This window comes from Callithrix jacchus, chromosome 3 (genome assembly GCF_049354715.1).
Source record: "Callithrix jacchus isolate 240 chromosome 3, calJac240_pri, whole genome shotgun sequence".
Classification (NCBI taxonomy): Eukaryota; Metazoa; Chordata; class Mammalia; order Primates; family Cebidae; genus Callithrix; species Callithrix jacchus.
The window spans coordinates 190,308,598-190,326,190 of NC_133504.1; the positions used below are offsets into that span (position 1 = coordinate 190,308,598).

Consider the following 17,593-nt stretch of genomic DNA (forward strand, 5'->3'; position numbering starts at 1 on the left):
ACCTCCCGAGCTGGGTGCGGCCTGCGGCGCTTCAGCCAAACAACGCGCCGCCCCATAGGTCAAGCTGCGCAGCGCTACCGAGCAATGTACTCTGCGATTGGCTGAGCCCAGGAGGGGCGGGGCATCTGCGCGCCGGGCGAGCGGACTCGCGGAACCCGCCTCAGGGCGACCCCACGGGGGCCTGCGGACGTCCGGGCTCCGATGCAGAGGGTCCCCTGGCCGGCAGCTTCGGGCGCTAGGTCATGGCTTCACTGGCCTCGTAGCTGACGACGGCCGGATCGGCTGCGGCGAGCCCCAGCCAGATCCGCTGGACACGGTTTCATTGTTGTTGACCTGCTGTCTATCGTGGGCCAGTCCTCGGCGGGACGGGCTGTCGGAGCCCTGGGACTCTGCCCGCCGCCGCCCGCCCAGCGCACTCCCCCAGCAGACTGGCCCTGCCCCGCCTGCCCCCGCGCCGTGCGGTCCCCAGGCCGAGTTTTGGAGCCCGGGTGGGGTCAGGGCAGCAAGGCCTGTGGGCCCCGATAAGGCTCCACGGCGGACAGCTGCCTGGCACCCGGGCCGGCCTGCGGGTGCTGAGGGGACGAGCACCAGCCACCCCCGCACCACCAGGGAGTGAGCCTGCGCGGCTTTGGCAGTCCCAGGCCCGCTGCCAGCGACCTGGAGGGCAGCCTCAGACCAGCAGCTTCCCGCACACTGTCCCTCCTGCTGGAGCATCTGACACCCAAAAAGACCAAGCGAGACAAATGGGCACGGCTGCTTGCCCTCTTCACACCCGTAGAAAGCTGAGGTCCAGAGCTGGGCAGTGGCAGAAGCGTGTGGACTCCAGACCTCCCTGCCCAGCAGGAGCCTCTGTGACAATGCCCCACAAGGGGCAGGGATACTGCCTGGATGGGAGCCAGCGACCCCTGTTCCAAGACCATTTCTGTTGGACGTTGGCTCTTCCAAGATGACTTTTCTGACAAGATCACAATATTGTCTCATGCACTTCTGTTTCCCATCATTAATCACGGGGAAATGCACATCAAAACCACTGTGGGATCGCTGTTGATGAAGGGGGCGCGCAGTGGCTCCAGCCTGCAATCCCAGCACTTAGGGAGGCAGAGGCAGGAGGACAGCCTGAGCCCAGGAGTTGACCGACTGACTGGATAACATAAAAAGACCCTATTCTCTACAAAAACGAGAAGAAAAAGAAAGTTCCAAGGGGGGAGGGGAAGGAGGAAGAACAGGGAAAAAAAGTAAGTGTTGGCAAAGATGCGGAGAAACTGGAACCCTTGCGCATTGTTGATGGGAATGTAAAATGGTGCAGCTGCTGTAGAAAACCGTATAGTGGTTCCTCAAAAAATTTAACCTATAATTACCACATAAGCCAGCAATTCCATTTCTGGATATATACCCAAAAGAAATGAAAACAGGTATTTGTGTAATCCCAGCAGCTTGGGAGGCCGAGGTGGGTAGATTACGAGGTCAAGAGATCGAGACTATCCTGGTCAACATGGTGAAACCCCATCTCTACTAAAAATACAAAAAATTAGCTGGGCATGGTGGTGCGTGCCTGTAGTCCCAGCTACTCAGGAGACTGAGGCAGGAGAATTGTCTGAACCCAGGAGGCGGAGGTTGCGGTGAGCCGAGATCGCACCATTGCACTCCAGCCTGGGTAACAAGAGTGAAACTCCGCCTCAAAAAAAAAAAAAAGAAAGAAGAAAACAGATATTTGTACCATGTTCATAGCAGCATTACTCAGAATAGCCAAAAGGTACAATCAACCCAAGTGTCCATAAAAGATTAATAAACAAAATGCAGTACAGTATATACACATACAATGGAATACTATTCAGCTCTAAAATGCAAGGAAATTCTTTTTATTTATTTGGGTTTCATGCATTTCTTTGGAGACAGGGTCTCACTCTGTCGCTCAGGCTGGAGTGCAGTGTTGCAACCATGGCTCACTGCAGCCTTGACCTCCCAGGCTCCTTAACCTCCCAGGAATCCTCCTGCCTCAGCCTCCCAAGAATCTAGGACTACTGGCATGTGCCAACATGCCCGACACATTTTTGGTATTTTTGGTAGGGACAGGATCTCACTATGTTGCCAGGGCTGATTTCAAACTCCTAGACTCAAGCAGTCTTCCCAAATCCAAACTCAGCCTCCCAAAGTGCTGGGATTACAGGCATAAACCCATAAGCCACAATGCCTAGCCTAAGGGAAGGAAATTCTGACACATGACACTGAAGACATGCTATGTGAACTAAGCCAGTCACAAAAAGATAAAGGTATGATTCCACATGTATGAGGTGTCTAGTAGTCAAATTCAGAGAGACAAAAGGTAGAATGGTGGTTGCAAAGGGCTGGAGGAATGGGGATTTAATGTTTAATGGGTACAGAGTTTAAGCTTGGGGTGATGAAAAAAGTTCTGGAGATGGATGGTGGTGACGAGTGAACAATAATATGAATATATGCAAAGCCACAGAACTGTACACTTTAAAATAGCTTAAGTGATAAATTTTATAATGTGAAATTTTAACTGTAATAAAACAATTTTAAAGCTATTAAAATATTCCTTCCTTTTCCAACTACAAAAAAGAAAAAAGAGCTGGGCGCTGCGGCTATTCCCTGTAATCCTAGTAATTTGGGAGGCGGAGGCGGGCGGATTGCCTGAGCTCAGGAGTTCGAGACCAGCCTGGACAATGTGGCAAAATGCCATCTCTACTAAAAATACAAGAAGTTAGCCAGGTGTGGTGGCAGGCGCCTGTAATTCCAGCTACTCAGGAGGCTGAGGCATAAGAATTGCTTGAACCCAGGAGACGGAGGTTGAAGTGAGCCGAGATTGCACCACTGCACTCCAGCCTGGGTGACAGAGGGAGACTGTCTCAAAAAAAAAAAAAAAAAATGTTAGAAAAGAAAAAAAGAAATACTGTCTTGGGTGAGGGTTTTAAAACATACTGAGTTAGAATTGCATATACAGAACAATATCAAGTAATGGGGGAGATCAGTAAAAGTCACCTGAGGTCCTTAGGTTGTCTAGGAGGGGAACAAAAGTGTTTATTCATTAATCCTAGACTTCAATAAGAATAGAGTGTATAACTTTCTGACTAGGAGAAGAGGGTAAATGAAATGATTTAAGTTGTTCAATCCCAAAGAAGGGGAAAAGGAGAGAAAAGGGAGGAAAAAAAACCCACAAACACAAGTGAGACAACATCTGGCACAAAATAGATGGTGGATTTCATTACATCAAACACACAGCGGACAAAAGATGTGCTTTATATGCTATTAACAAACAAAACAATGAAATTAAAACTACACAATGCACAAGACTAAAAGAAACATAAGGGCCGGGCGCCGTGGCTCGCGCCTGTAATCCCAGCACTCTGGGAGGCCAAGCAGACCACGAGGTTGAGATCGAGACCATCCTGGCCAACATGGTGAAACCCCGTCTCTACTAAAAAGTAAAAATTAGCTGGGCATGGTGGCGCACGCCTGTAGTCCCAGCTACTTGGGAGGCTGAGGCGGGAGAATCACTTGAACCAGGGAGTTGGAGGTTGCAGTGAGCCGAGATGGCGCCATTGCACTCCAGCCTGGCGACAGAATGAGACTCTGTCTCAAAAAAAAAAAAAAATCCTCATGCCCTAGAATCCAGGAGTCAGACTCCTGGGTATAAACCCTAGAAAAACTCATGTACCATTTGCAAAAAATACATGTGCATCAGAGACACAGACAAAATTGTTGCCAGCAGCATGGTGTGCGATCACCTCAAACTAGAAATAAACCAACTGTCCATCTACAGCAGGCATGTCCAATCTTTTGGCTTCCATGAGCCACACTGGAAGAACTGTCTTCGGCTACACGTAAAATACGCTAACACTAACCATAGCTAATGAGCTAAAAAAAAAAATCTAAAAAACCATTTCATAATGTCTTAAGAAAGTTTACAAATTTCTGTTGGGCCACATTCAAAGCCATCCTGGGCTGCATGCATTGGACAAGCTCGATCGCAGGTAAAATGAATCCATGGATCATGATACAGCCGGACAATGGAACTTGTCGGCAATGAACGTGAACAGACTACACTACGCACAGCAACACGAATAAATCCCACAGACAACGATGAGCCGAAGAAGCCAGTTTCCAGAGCTTGCATCGTTATGATTCATGGGGACAAAACAAAGAAACAGGAACATGCTGTGATGGCTACATGATCGGGTGCTGAAAACTTTTTAGAAAAACAAGAATGCAAAACTCACATAAGCCAGGGCAGAGGCCGGAAGTGACACTGTGAGGGGAGGGCATTTGGGTGCTGGCAAAACTAGTTCCTGACGGAGGCTGCACAGATGTTCACTTCCTAACGGTGTCGGGTTGTGCATTTACGTTTTTCTCACTTTTCTGTATGTTGTTTTATTCTGCAGGAAATGAATGAAAAAGGGATTCTGCCTCAGCTCTGAGCAGCTCAGAACGCGGCAGGGATAAAGCTGACGGCAGTGCAAGGGAATGGAATCCCAGCAGCCGTGAAGTTTCCTAGGGGTCCAAAGGAGGGCAGATTGGCGGGGGTCTGCTCTGTGTCCATCAAATCTCTGGAAGATGGCTTAAAAGGGATCACCACTCACACACACTTCTGAAGTGGTGGGGATTGTCTGTCAAGATTCGGGCAGTCCCAGTCCCTCTTCCCCAAGGTCGGGAGTCCTCCTGGCACAGCCCTTCAGCAGGCAGTCCCTTTAGGTGAAGGGAGGAGGGCGTGCAGAGATAGGGCAGGATGTGTGCGCCAGGAGCCGAGTGGTACTTGTTGGTACTCGGCGGCAGCCAGAGCCAGGGGCTGTGGCCCTTCCCTCATTTCCCCTCTAGAGAACAGCACGGCCCTCCCATGTTTGGTGTGACCCTGGTGTCCTAGGCCATCCCTCCAGGACCTGGGACACCCTCAAAAGCCGTTTCCCAGCTGAGCTTCTGCCTTTCTATGAAATGGTCCCAGTAAGCCCTGCCTGCCTCAGGGCACTGAGCAGGCTCCAGGCGCCCCTCTTTCCCAATCCCCACCCCGTCATCCTGCGGTACAGGAAGCACCTCCCTGGGGCTGCGATGAGCCCCAACCGGCAGAGGAGCTCTGCACGACATGACCCTCTGAACCGAGGCTTCTTCTGGTTCTAAAAACATCTTTTCAAGGCCAGGCACAGTGGCTACTGCCTGTAATACCAGCACTTGGGAGGCCAAGATGGGCGGATCACTTGAGGTCAGGAGTTGGAGACCAGCCTGGCCAACATGGTGAAACCCTATCTCCACTGAAAATACAATTAGCCGGGTGTGATGGCAGGTGCCTGTTATCCCAGCTACTTGGGAGGCTGAGGCAGGAGAACTGATTGAACTCAGGAGACAGAGGTTGCAGTGAGCCAAGACTGCGCCACTGCATTCCAGCCTGGGTCACAGGGTGAGACTCCATCTCAAAAAAATACATATATTTTCACAATAAAAATCTGTATTAACAGAAGGTACAGAGCTCACCACAGTTCTTCAGATGGAACCACAGGAAGAGAAGCATGTTTCATTCTGGGCTCAGGGTGTTTCCCAAAGCCACCAGGGCCCTCTCCCCAAGCCCCAGAACTGAGCCCGTCTCAACTCATCTTGAAGGTAGGCAAGTCAGCGAGCCCTCTCCAAGCCTCAGGTTCCCTAGCTATAAAATGAGGAAGCAGGGCTGCATCTGGGGCAGGGCCTAGGCCTCCTGCCAGCCCACCCTCACAGACCCAGAGGGCAACTCAGGGTGAGATGGGATGGTTTCACTTCCCAGTGCTGTGGCCCTGTTGGCTGAGTGAGAGCACCCCAAGTCCTAACCCTAACCTTGGGAGGCAGGCAGAGACCCCCACAATGACCATCATCGGCCGTGAGGAGTGGCAGGGAGCCCAACAGTGGCCAGGGTCTAGGTTCAGAGCAGTGAAGGATAGATGGGGTCCCAGGCCAGTTAGTCGCAGAGGAGGGACTTGAATCCAGGCCTCTGTGATACTCGGTTCTCTCACCTGTAAAATGTGACTAATAGCAGCTGCTTCTCCAAGCACCTCAAATACAGATGTGCTCAGTAAATGGTAACCCCAACCCCAACCTTATATGTGGACTAGAACATTCGTGGCAAGTCTCTGGAGGTCGTGGGAACCCCTCATGGCCCGTTCTTTGTGCTGGAGGACCATGGCCTGCCCCCCAACCCTCCCCAACACACTCTTGCAACTGAGGCCCTGGGCCTGGGGCAGCTCACACAGAAGTGGGCAGCTGTGTCAGCAGGTGCAGAGTCTGGGAGGTGAGGCTGGACCCGGGCCCTGGCTGGGCTTTGGGCAGCCACAGGCCTCAGCTGTCCAGCTGTCCAAAGGGACCTATCACCTGGCTCTGGGCTCCAGGTAGCTGTGTGAGATAAAGCAAAGGTGACCTGGTGCACACTAGCTCAGCACCCCGGCACCAGGCTGGAAACCACACCTCTCATCCAATCCTCCATTTAACAATTTTACAGGAAGTGGCCGGGCACAGTGGCTTATGCCTGTAATCCCAGCACTTTGGGAGGCCGAGACAGGTAAATACCTGAGGCCAAGAGTTCGAGACAGCCTGGCCAACATGATGAAACCCGTCTCTACTAAAAATACGAAAAGTTGGCTGGGCGCGGCAGCTCTCGCCTGTAATTCCAGCACTTTGGGAGGCTGAGGCGGGCGGGTCACAAGGTCAGGAGATCGAGACCATCCTGGCCAACATGGTGAAACCCTGTCTCTACTAAAAATACAAAACTTAGCTGGGTATGGTAGCGCGTGCCTGTAGTCCCAGCTACTCGGACCGCTGAGGCAGGAGATTTGCTTAAAGTTGGGAGGTGGAGGGTGAGCCGAGATCACGCCACTGCACTCAAGCCTGGCGCCTGGCAACAGAGCGAGACTCTGTCTCAAAAAAAAAAAAAATTAGCCAGGCATGGTGGCAGGTGCCTATAATCCCAGCTACTCAGGAGGCTGACGCAGGAGAATCACTTGAACCCAGGAGGCAGAGGTAGCAGCGAGCTAAGATTGCGCCATTGCGTTCCAGCCTGGGCAACAGAGCAAGACTACATCTCAAAATTAATAAAATAATAAAATCTTACAGGAAGAGAAACTGTGGCCACAGTGGCGGAGTAGCATGACTTCCTAAGCAAGTTCAGGTCAGACAGGGCAAAGAATTCTGACCACAGGGAGGACGAACAGCTGGTTTTCCAGAGACAGAGCAGAACCACAGAAGCTCCCTGTGCCCTAGCCTCAGCCATGGGGCCCAACCGCTCTCCCCAGGGAGGCTGAACGGAAACCCCTGCAGAGGTGGCCTTGGCCACCTGGTTCCTGGAAGCAGCTGACTGCCGCTGTCCACAGGGCCTGTCATTCCACCACACCCTACTGCCCCCTGGGGCCACAGTCTCCCACCAGCCTCATCACTTGTTTCCTCCAGCAAACCACAGGCCCCCAGAACATACCCCAGGGAAGGGGCCGCAGGACCTTCCCCCAGCAGTCAGTCACTGTCAGTGGCACAAGTGCTAGCCTCAGTTCAGGTTTCCCTGACATAAAGCGCTGAGAAAAATCACAACAATCCTAGGGTCCCTGCCAGCCCTGACCTCCCCGAGTCTGTTTCATTAAAAATTCAGCCCAGAGGGTGTGCCAGGGACAGTGACTTGCTGGAACTCAATGGTAGAAAGTGAGGGGACAGATTGGGGCTGGGCCAAGCCGGGTATTGCCTGGAGGGCTTGGGCATCTGAGTACCACCATCTCTACCCACCCTTGGTCTGCTTAGGACCCACCGTTCCTTCCCATCATGGCTGTCACTTCCTCCAAGAAGTCTTCCGGAAGCGCTGAGTCCCTGTGTGCCCAGCTGCCCTGGACACTATGCCATAAGCGCCTCATACCCCGCTGTCCCGACTGGGCCGTGAACTCAAACTCAGCCAGGCCAGAGGCCCCCTGTCTGGAATGGGAACAGGCACACAGAGGTACCCAGTAACTGCTTGCTAATGCAGGTGATTAACCAGATGTAGCTGCAGGGCCTTCTAGCTCTATGGCCCACTCAGTGGATGCCGAGTTCTAGAACAGGGACCGGCACAAGGAGATCCCCAGTAACCATGGACTAATGCAGGGAATGAACCAGCCCTAACTGTAGGGCCTTCTAGCTCTGCCCTGGCCTGACCCAGGCAGCAGAACTGGTGCATGGGGTGTGGGGCCCCAGCCCAGATGGCCCAAGTTTGGGTCCTGATCTGTTATGCACCGTGTACCCTGGGCAAGTCACTGGGTCCTGATCTGTTGCGCACCGTGCACCCTGGGCAAGTCACTGGGTCCTGATCTGTTGCACACCGTGCACCCTGGGGGAAGACACTGGGTCCTGATCTGTTGCGCACCGTGCACCCTGGGGGAAGCCACTGGGTCCTGATCTGTTGCGCACCGTGCACCCTGGGGGAAGCCACTGGGTCCTGATCTGTTGCGCACCGTGCACCCTGGGGGAAGCCACTGGGTCCTGATCTGTTGCGCACCGTGCACCCTGGGAAGTCACTGGGTCCTGATCTGTTGCACACCGTGCACCCTGGGGAAGTCACTTTAGCAGCCTGCACCCTGGAAGACAAGACAAGCACCTCTTGGGTTGCTGCATAGCACTCGGACATCGGTGTGGGCACCCAGTAAGCTGCTGACGCCCTCCTTCCCAATCAAGCCTCAGCCCCAAGGCAAAGGTCATCGCTGCTTTATTACGGGCAACAGCCCCTACTGGAGCCTGTGTCTTAGCGTTCCTTGGGGGTCCCAGGGCCAGCCCCAGCCCCCAACCATCTGCCCCAACCCTGCCTGGCTCCCAGCCCACTGTGGGGTTTGTGTGCTGGGGGGACCAGTTTCCTGTCCTCAGAGCCCAGGCAGGGCTTGGTCCTGGGATTCTGGGGTTGGGACAGGGCAAGGTCGTGTGGGATAAGAGAGTCCCCTCGTCCTCTGGAGCCTAGAGCCTGGTCCAGCCCTGGAGCCCGGCCTGCTGGATGAGACTGGCTGGGCCCTAGAAGACATCCATCATGGAGGCCCTAGGCAAGCACAGGCTTGCTCCCGCTCACCCTCCCATGTGGGCCCGTGTCCATTGGTATGGCCTGGGGTCAGGGCCCCTGTGACTGCCTGTCTGGCAGCCACACGGGCAGGCATCACCTGGGCCCGGTGTAGCCGTAGGGGTGCTGCAGCAGCAGGCTCTGGTGGCTGGGCAGCACGTGGGTGTGGTAGTGCTCCACCATGCTGCCCACACTCACAAACAGGACCTCGCCCTCCAGGTAGAACTTAGAGTCCTGTGGGGGCAGAAAGGGGAAGCATCAGCAGGGCCAGGCCACTCTGCAGCTCTGGGCCTCAGTCTCCCCTCTGTAAAATGAGGCAGCAGCAATGGCGGCATCGCCAGGCCAGTTCTTGGCTGTCAGTGGGACCCCCAGGTCAGCCTCCGAATCAGGCCTGTGCTCGCCATGTTCCCACCTCACTTCCCCTCCGTCCCAGTGTCCAGGAGCCTGCACCCGGAGCACTGCAGGCAGGGTCGATGAGTGAACCTAGGGACTGGGCCAGGCGCGGTGACCTGTGCCTGTAATCTCAGCACTGTGGGAGGCTGAGGTGGGGGGACTGCTTGAGCCCAGGAGTTTGACAACAGCCTGAGAAACAGTGAGACCCCTGTCCCCACAAAAAGAAAAAGGCAAGCAACCCAGGGTCTAGGCTGACCACCCATCCCCTCTAGGGTCAGTGGAGGACAAAGCTAGGCCAGGAGAGGAGGGAGACTGAGCAGGAGGGGTGGGGGATGAGGGATGGTGGAGGGGGAAGGGGAGGGTCTTAGTCTACCCGCTGCCTATGCCTGAAAAAGGGAGATTCTGCCCTGCCCCTTGCCACGCCATGTGGCCGGGGTCCCCGTCCCACTCAGAGCCCTCTCACCTTCTCAAAGATGCGATAGTTCCTCAGTTTGTTGGAGGTTTCATCCCACACAACCAGGACCTACAGGAGGGAAGCAGGAGGCTGATAGCTTCAAGAGAAAGGAGGACCACTCTCAGGGGATCATGGGCCAGGGAGAGGGGGACAGAAGCATCAAGGGTAAGTCCCGTGGCCCTTGGGAGAGCAGAGGGGCTCCAGATCACCTGCACAGGGACAGCAGGGATGACACTGGAAGCCCTGAGAAAGTCTCTAAGCAACAGCTCATAACCATCAATAACCGCTCCGACGCACCTGGGAGAGCATGGCCCAGTGAGGTCACACCGTCCCGCCCGGAGGGACGCGGGCAGCCCTGGCGTTCCCCGTCCCAGGTGGCCACCCCAACCCCAGTGCACGAGCCCTACCCCACCCAAGTCCTGGCCCCCGCTGGGAGGTGGCCATCATTGCCCCCACTTTGCAGATGGAGATCCATTAGAGAATAGACTGGGGGCGCTGCTGGGCAGAGAATTCGGCTGAGAAATCAAGTCAGAGTCCACAAGAGGAGTGGTCTAGGGACTGGGGAGTCTGGGCCGCCACAACCTGGGTGCCTGGAGAGGCAGAGGGGCCGACAGCACGGAGCCCTGGGCATGTTCCCCGGGTGCCTACCTTCCCCGACTTGGTAGAGGAGTTCCGGATGCAGTAGAGTCCATCCTGGGGCTCTCCCCGGGGGCTGGTGGCCTTGAACAGCCTAAAATAAGACAGTCATATTCATATTAGTGGGTGAACCCTCCTCAGGCAGCTTCCACGGGGACCCTCCCGCCCGGGTCCCAAGCCTGGCTTTCTGTCCCCTCGCTGTTGTAGGTCTCAGGTGCTGAGAGTGACCGGCTGCCATGAGGCTGGAGAACCAGTCTGGCAGAGCCCAGGCCAGCCAGGGCATCAGCAGGGCAACGGACAGAGCAGGGCCCCACTCCTCTGGTTTCTACTGCATGCAGGGCCATGTACTTGTGCCAGCAACCCCCCAACATAAAAGCTAGTGAGGGAGACAGAGCAGCAGGCAGACGGGGCGCAGTGGGGTACCCAGCACATGCTGACCTTTCCACCTCGCAGGATTCCGTGGTGTTGATGAAGACCGAGTTGGGAAGTGGCACCTGCAAGAGGCCGATGGTGTCAGTGCCAAGGTCGGAGTCATCCACCCACACCACCACTCCCTGACAGCGGCCACCAGTCCCAGGATCCGGGGCTTTGCTTGGTGCTGTGTTCCCCTAGGATCCCGGATTCTGGGGACTCTTCACTCAGGATGGCCAGTGAGGGGCCGTCCTGGCCTATGGCTCTCCCACCACTTGTCCATCTACTGGCCACGGGGACCTGGGCTAGCTGCTCAGCCTTGCCTTCTCATAGTCCTCGTCTGAGTCCTCCCCTTCACTGTCAGCCTGCGAGGGTTGCCGGGGCTTTTCAAAGGAGAAGCTCCTGAAACTCTGCCCATCGGGGGGCGATCGCCTGGAGGGACAGGGAGAGAAAGGCAGGACCATTTCACTGTCAGACACGGGGCAAGCCACCCTCTGCTCCCCTCCCCACTCCACCCTGTGTGAGGACACAAGCTGCCTGCTATGGCCCGTGACCATAAAAGGCCCAGGACAACAGAGATCCAGGAGAGGTTCGTGGTGACCGTCCTGGGGCAGCAGGAATCACCTGACACCTGAGGGCGGCCATGGATGCTGGCAAGGGGGGCCCAAGGGCCCAAGCTCGGTGTCCACACCATGAACAAGTACTCTGGACGCTCTTGGGGAGGGGAGGTCTGGCCTTGGCCAAATCACAGCCCACTCAGAGCCACAGGGGAGTGGCAGATGTGAACTAGATGAACAATGCAATGTGATCCCATGGGAGAGCCCTGCAAGCCTCCCGTGTGGCCAGGCAGTCCTGCTCAGCAGAGCTTCAGAGGCTCTAGGGAGGATTCACAGAGCCAGGCCGGCATGGGTGGCCAGCTTGTGGGTGTGGCTAAGCCCTGGACCGCTGTCCCCACAGTCGTGGGAAAATGACTGCCGAGCATCTGCACCTCTGCAGCCCTTGTTAACCAGAACCACGAGCGTGGCCAGGGCTGCTCACGGGTGCTTCCACACAGGCAGGTGTCTCAGAGGTGTGGGCAGAGCCCTGGGAGGGCACTCAGGGGCGGGCAAGGGCGTTCGGGGCTGTGCGTGCAGCCAGCGCACCCATGCGAAGCCTGCCCTGCAGTTCCTGGAGTCTTTGCCTGTCAGGCAAGGCACGAAGCTTGCCTGGGGCCCAGATGCCTTTGACCACAGCCATTGGTGTGGGTGACTCTGTGGGAATGGGGGACACACTGGTCTCCTGGCACTTCCCAGAAATAAAGCAGAAAGCATTTCAGCTGAATGCAGTGGCTCACGCCTGTAATCCCAGCACTTTGGGAAGCTGAGGCAGATGGATCCCTGGAGGCCAGGAGTTCAAGACCAACCTGATCAGCTCTACTAAAAATACAAAAAATTAGCTGGGCGTATTTTTTGTACTGTAGTCCTAGCTAGTTGGGAGTCTGAGGCAAGAGAATCACTTGAACCCGGAAGGCGGAGGTTGCAGTGAGCTGAGATTGTACCACGGCACTCCAGCCTGGGCACCTGTTCCAAAAAGAAAAAATACACAGCATTTCCGGCAGTCTTCAGGGCTGTCACGGACATGCTCTACACCCCACCGAAGCGGACTGGAGGCATCAGGGAACCTTCCTATCCTAGCACCCGGTACCCCGTCGTGGGCTAAGAGTGCCAGGGGCGGTGGTGGGGGGAGAGTACCCATCAGAGGCCAGACCAGGGCTTCTAGTCACCGCACAAACTCACTGAAGGTGGGGGAGCTGAGCCTTCTCTGGCCTGGGCAGGACTGCAGGCCGTGCCGTGGCCTCAGGCACTGGCAGTTTCAGTGCAGGAGGTCGGGGAGCCACGGGGGGCACAAAGAGTCCAGGCTTGGCCACCTCCCTTGGGGCGTCCTCTTCAGCTGTCTTCAAGAACTTGGGCTTGTTGGCTGGCACAGGTGGGGGCTCAGATGTGGGCGGTCCCCGTGGGGACAGATGGAATGACTGGAGTTTGTCACAGTTTCTGGAGGTGGCAGTGGCCAGGGTGGTGGCACTGGAAGTGGAGCAGGCCCCGTGGCCAGGGCTCCAGGGCTCCAGGCTGGGGCTCACACTCTCCCGGAAGCAAGGGGGTTTCCGAAGGCCAGGTGTGGTAGGCACGCTGCCCATTGGGGGGTCGCTCATCCTCCGGGAGGTAGCAGGTACCCTGGGGTAAGGCTCAGCCCACCTCAGGCCCAGTGGGTTCTTCTTGGAGTCCTCGGCAGCCAGGCCAACATCTGGGAGGCCATGTTTAGGGGGTGGGGGTGGCAGCAGGGGACTGGGGCCCTTAGAGGTAAAGGAGTGGGCCCGGGGCATGTCAGAGAAGGCTGGCTTCCTAGGCATGGGCACTGGGGGTGGTGGGTAGGCCGGTGGGTGCATCAGGGCATCTGCAGAGCAAAGAGACCCATGTTGGACCCTGACAGAGGCTGGGCCAACACTACCCTCTGCTGGCAATGGTCGGCAGAGCCAACCAGGACTGTAACCCGTGGTAGGCCCACCCCATGGCCTGCCCACCCCTGCAACCCAACAGCCAGCACTCCCATCCTGCCTTCCCCAGGGTCCCAGACCACCCACCGCCCCCAGCTGTCCCCCTCCATCCTCCCTATGGCAGCCTGTGGACGCTTCCTGAAGCCTAGAAGACACCTGAGGAGCCATCGGGTGCCCATAGGTGGAAGGAAGTGAAAGGAAGAGAAGTCACGGAGGACCTCAGGGCTTGGCAGGGGCGGGAGGTAAGACAGAATTCCAAAAAGTCACAGAGGACCTTAGGGCTTGGCCAGGGCGGGAGGGAGGACAGAATTCCAAAGGACAGGGCAGGGGAGCTGCTGCGAGGAAGGTAAAGGCCTGTGTTTGTTCTGAACAAGTCCAGAAAGCTGTGAGATGACAGGGGCTGCGGGGGCATGGGCAGGGCGTGAGCGCAGAATTCAGGGGTCCCGGCCGGATAGGAGTCAGAGCCGGCAGCCTGCAGATGACCTGGGTATCACCCTGGGAATTCTGCAGAGGAGTGAGGCCTGAGCCCCGGGTATCCCTTACGGGGCCGGCACAGGAGCTGAGGAGGCAGAAGACCCTGGGGGCATGGGATGCCCAGAAAACAGGCAGGCGAGGAACAAGGCGGGTGCCAGGCTGGGCTGGCTCAGGACTGACCGCTGGAACTGGGAATGGGGAGGCCACAGGAGTCCTGGATGAGAAACTTTTTGGGGAGAGGTCGAAGAGGGTCCAGAGAGAGGGAGAGTGGATCAGTAGCACTGGCTGCTCCCCAGGCCCGTCTCTAGCCTTGCTGGGCCTCAGCTCAGGGTGGTACAGACGGAGCCTGAGCTCACCAGGGCTGGGCCAGCCGGGCTAAGACTGGAGGCAGGAGTGTGCAGGCAAAGGGATGGGCATGACGGACACTGTGGGATAAGAGCTCTGCATGGAGGGAAACTGAGGCAAGCAGCTAGCAGATCCTGGTGGGCTAAAGGACTGTTGGCACTGGGGCCCCAGAGGGCCCTATCCTCAGCCTCCAGGGCCGCCCTGGCTCCACCTGGCACCGCCGTGTACCCACCCCTCCTCCTGGGAGGTGGGAAGAGCAGATAAGCAGAGCTAGCGGCAGATACACCTCTTCTGCTCCAATCCTCATTAATACTTGGGCCACAGAAGAGAAACAGAGGCCACCCAGGATGGTACCTGGGCCAGCATCCCCAGCCTCAGAGGGGCTCTGCTCTTGGTCCCAGCCCCTGCTTCTCACGCACCCAGAGCGCCCCAGGCCCACCCGCCCCACCTACCCTCAAGCTTTCCGGGCTCCGGGGAGTCGGGCTCCATGTAGGAGTCATCCTCGTCATCATGCTCATAGTCTGCATGGGAGGGGCGGGGGGTGAGGGCAAAAGTGGCCCCGGACCAGTCTCCCGGCAATGCTCCGTGCACAGCTGATCCCAGGAGGCAGGGGGTAAGCACCGGCTGGGCGGACTGTGAGTCCAGACCCTGCTGCCAAAGGCCAGGGCCCAGGATGCCACTGCGCTCTGCCAAAGAGCACAGCCCAACACACCTCCCTCTCCTCCACAGCGGCCAAGAGGAGGGCTGGGCCCCTCACTGTCAGCGGCCAGGTGAGGACAGGCGGGCGGGCAGTGGATGCGGAGCAAGACCTCACCTTCACTGTCCGTGGGGTATGGGGAGAGGCTGATATCCACAGGCCGCTCCACTGCACCGTAGAAGCTGTCTGTGTCTGAGCTGGAGTCACTGCAACGCAGGGTGGGTTGGGGTGGACAGTGAGCACTAGCCCTGGGAGGTCCCTTGATGCTGACACAAAGGTACACACAGGCACACACATGGATAAGCCGGCAGGTTCACAGATGGGCACGTGCACACACATGCACACACAGGGACACAGGCACACAGACATGGATATACACACAAAGACACAGGGACATGCACAGACATGTGGACACACAGACACAAGGACCCCATCACACAGACGTGTGTACACAGATAAACACAGACACGAGACAAGCACAGACGTGCACACAAAGACGCACAGCAACGTGTGGACATGCACGCACAGTTACAAGGACAGACTCAGGAACTGAAGGCTGTGGTGCCGCCATTCCATGCCCCTGCGGCCACTAGCTGCCCCTCCTGGCCCATAAAGACGGCCACCCTGACCACGCCCACGTCTCCACCTGCTCCTGCCTCAACAGGGCTTGGGCGAGGCTGGGCTGGGCCCAAGGCAGGACAGCGTGGACCAGGGGCCACGAGCTTGGGGTCAGGCAGGGACCTGCAGGGCAGCCTTGGGTGTGCCCAGCCCTCCCTGGGCCTCCTCTCCCTGTCTGTGAAAGGACTGGAAGGTCTGTTTCCTCCGCACCATCTCGGGACAGGCAGTTCCAGCCCAGAGAGTATCTGCTGTGTATTGAGCCAGCCCAAGGGGAAGATTGCCAAGGCTCGGACTGCCCGGTGGTGCCCTGCCTGGAGATTCATTCTGGTCTCACTCCGAGTGAGCCAGGGTGGTGTAGGAGGCTGGGAATGCAAAGCATCCAGATGCTGCCGTTCCGGGCCTCCCTGACCCCAACAGGAACTACCCACAGTGGTGACACAGAAACAGACGTGACAAGACAGGTTGGAGGTAGACAGGAGCAGAGAGACGCGTGCATGCCCACACATGCAGCCCAGCTGACACCTCCAGGAAACGTTTAAGGAGGGGATACTGTGCCAAGCCCGGGACTGGGAGGTAGGCACTGGGTGAGGCCCAGGAGTCCCAGGGACCCCCACCGCCCAGTATGCCCCAGGCCCAGGGTCACCTGGTGTCCAGGGGCAGGTCCTTCTTCTCGTGGCAGTGGCCAATCTCCCTGCGCAGCAAAGCCATCCAGCTCTGCAGGTCAGCGGGGCTGCAGTGGGCACAGTGCCACCAGGGCAGGCCCCACCACATCCCTCCACCCTCACTGCCCCACCTGCTCTGCTGTGACTCCCGAGGTCAAGGGAGGTGACCCTGCTGGGTACAGCATGGCTGTGTGTCTCCCCTCAGCCCACAGGGGCACCTCCCAGGACAGCACATTCCTTGTGTGGGCGCTGGCACCAGGCTCTGGGCATGGGGATGGGGCTGGGGCAACAACGACCCAGCTCCCTGTGTCCCAGCCACAGCTGCTCCTTGCTGGAGCTGAGAGGCCACAGCCCTAGGACCAGCGAGCCCAAGGGGGGCCCAGCCTGGTGCCTACAGGCCCACAACCCCAGTCACCTTGCGCTCGTCCTCGGAGGAAGCGGAGAAGAACCACGTGCGGTGCTTCTTGCTGATGTGGATGATTTTGAAGGGGAAAACATTGTTGGACGTGGTCTCCTCAGCCGCCCGCATCACCCTGAGGGCACAGCACCAGGGTCACAGCCTGGCTCACAGCTGCAGGGACGGCCTCCCACAGCCCCCACCCGTGAACGAGTCTCTCTGCTCCTGCATCACACCCCAACGGAAGTGGGCAGATCTGGGTGGGCCCTGGCTGCTGGGCTGCAGGGGCATGGAGCCCTGTGGGGGCCCTCAGGCAGGTGCAAGGGGGCAGGGAGGGGCATGGAAGAGGGGTGATGAGAGGGCTTCCTGGGAGCAGTGGGGAACAGGAGACAAGGACACACCCCCTTGATGGCCACCAATGCCGCTTTACAGGGGCATCACCCTCCTGCCTCTGGTCCTACTTGCCCAGGCCTGCTTGGCCTGCCTGGCGGTCCCTCAGAGCTCCATGCCCCTGTGGCCCAGCGGCAGCCCTGCATGCATTTCAGGGAATGACTCGTGGCTGCTCTGTGGCCGTGCACACAGCCAGGATGTAAGATTTGCACTGAGATCCAAGTTCACTGTGTGGGGAGCCCCGCCGGCCAGGCACTGAGGTGGGTGCACTCATCCAGCCCGTCAGAGCCTGGCCCATCAGGCCCAGCATGCCCTGATGGGCTAGACAATTCCTTGGGGCATGACTGTGCCTGCCACTGGGCCCAGGGTTCATGGTGTGGCTGACACATGCTGGAGGCTGGACGGCAAAGTGTCCGTCTGTAGAAAGGCAATGACCTTCCCCCGGGGACCCCAGAGCCCAGGGTCCTTGAGACTCCTCCCTCTCTCTGCCAGTGCCCCATGCCAGCCTGGGGGCCTGGCACTGAGCTGGGTGCTCTGGCAAGGCTGCCCTACCAGGGC

The 17,593-nt window shown here is 57.6% G+C and overlaps 1 protein-coding gene across 21 annotated transcripts in view; it reads right to left on the minus strand.

The window, feature by feature from the left end:
• Positions 1 to 3,197: 3,197 nt before the first annotated feature.
• Positions 3,198 to 17,593, minus strand: part of SH3BP2 (SH3 domain binding protein 2) — a 43,627-nt gene continuing 29,231 nt past the window's right edge. For 4 of the 21 annotated variants that reach the window (XM_035294293.3, XM_035294294.3, XM_017970706.5 and 1 more), the window contains 10 exons: positions 16,664 to 16,781; positions 16,230 to 16,300; positions 15,086 to 15,174; positions 14,724 to 14,792; positions 12,698 to 13,352; positions 11,246 to 11,354; positions 10,950 to 11,005; positions 10,524 to 10,605; positions 9,885 to 9,944; positions 8,673 to 9,262 (listed from right to left, as the gene is read on the minus strand). In XM_035294293.3, the coding sequence (XP_035150184.1) occupies positions 9,125 to 9,262; positions 9,885 to 9,944; positions 10,524 to 10,605; positions 10,950 to 11,005; positions 11,246 to 11,354; positions 12,698 to 13,352; positions 14,724 to 14,792; positions 15,086 to 15,174; positions 16,230 to 16,300; positions 16,664 to 16,781 (1,447 nt within the window). In that variant the 3' untranslated portion in view covers positions 8,673 to 9,124. Of the gene's footprint in view, positions 4,395 to 8,094; positions 8,562 to 8,672; positions 9,263 to 9,884; positions 9,945 to 10,523; positions 10,606 to 10,949; positions 11,006 to 11,245; positions 11,355 to 12,697; positions 13,353 to 14,723; positions 14,865 to 15,085; positions 15,175 to 16,229; positions 16,317 to 16,663; positions 16,782 to 17,593 lie in introns of those variants that run through there. The other 17 variants (XM_078367665.1, XM_078367667.1, XM_078367666.1 and 14 more) reach the window with 12 other exon arrangements.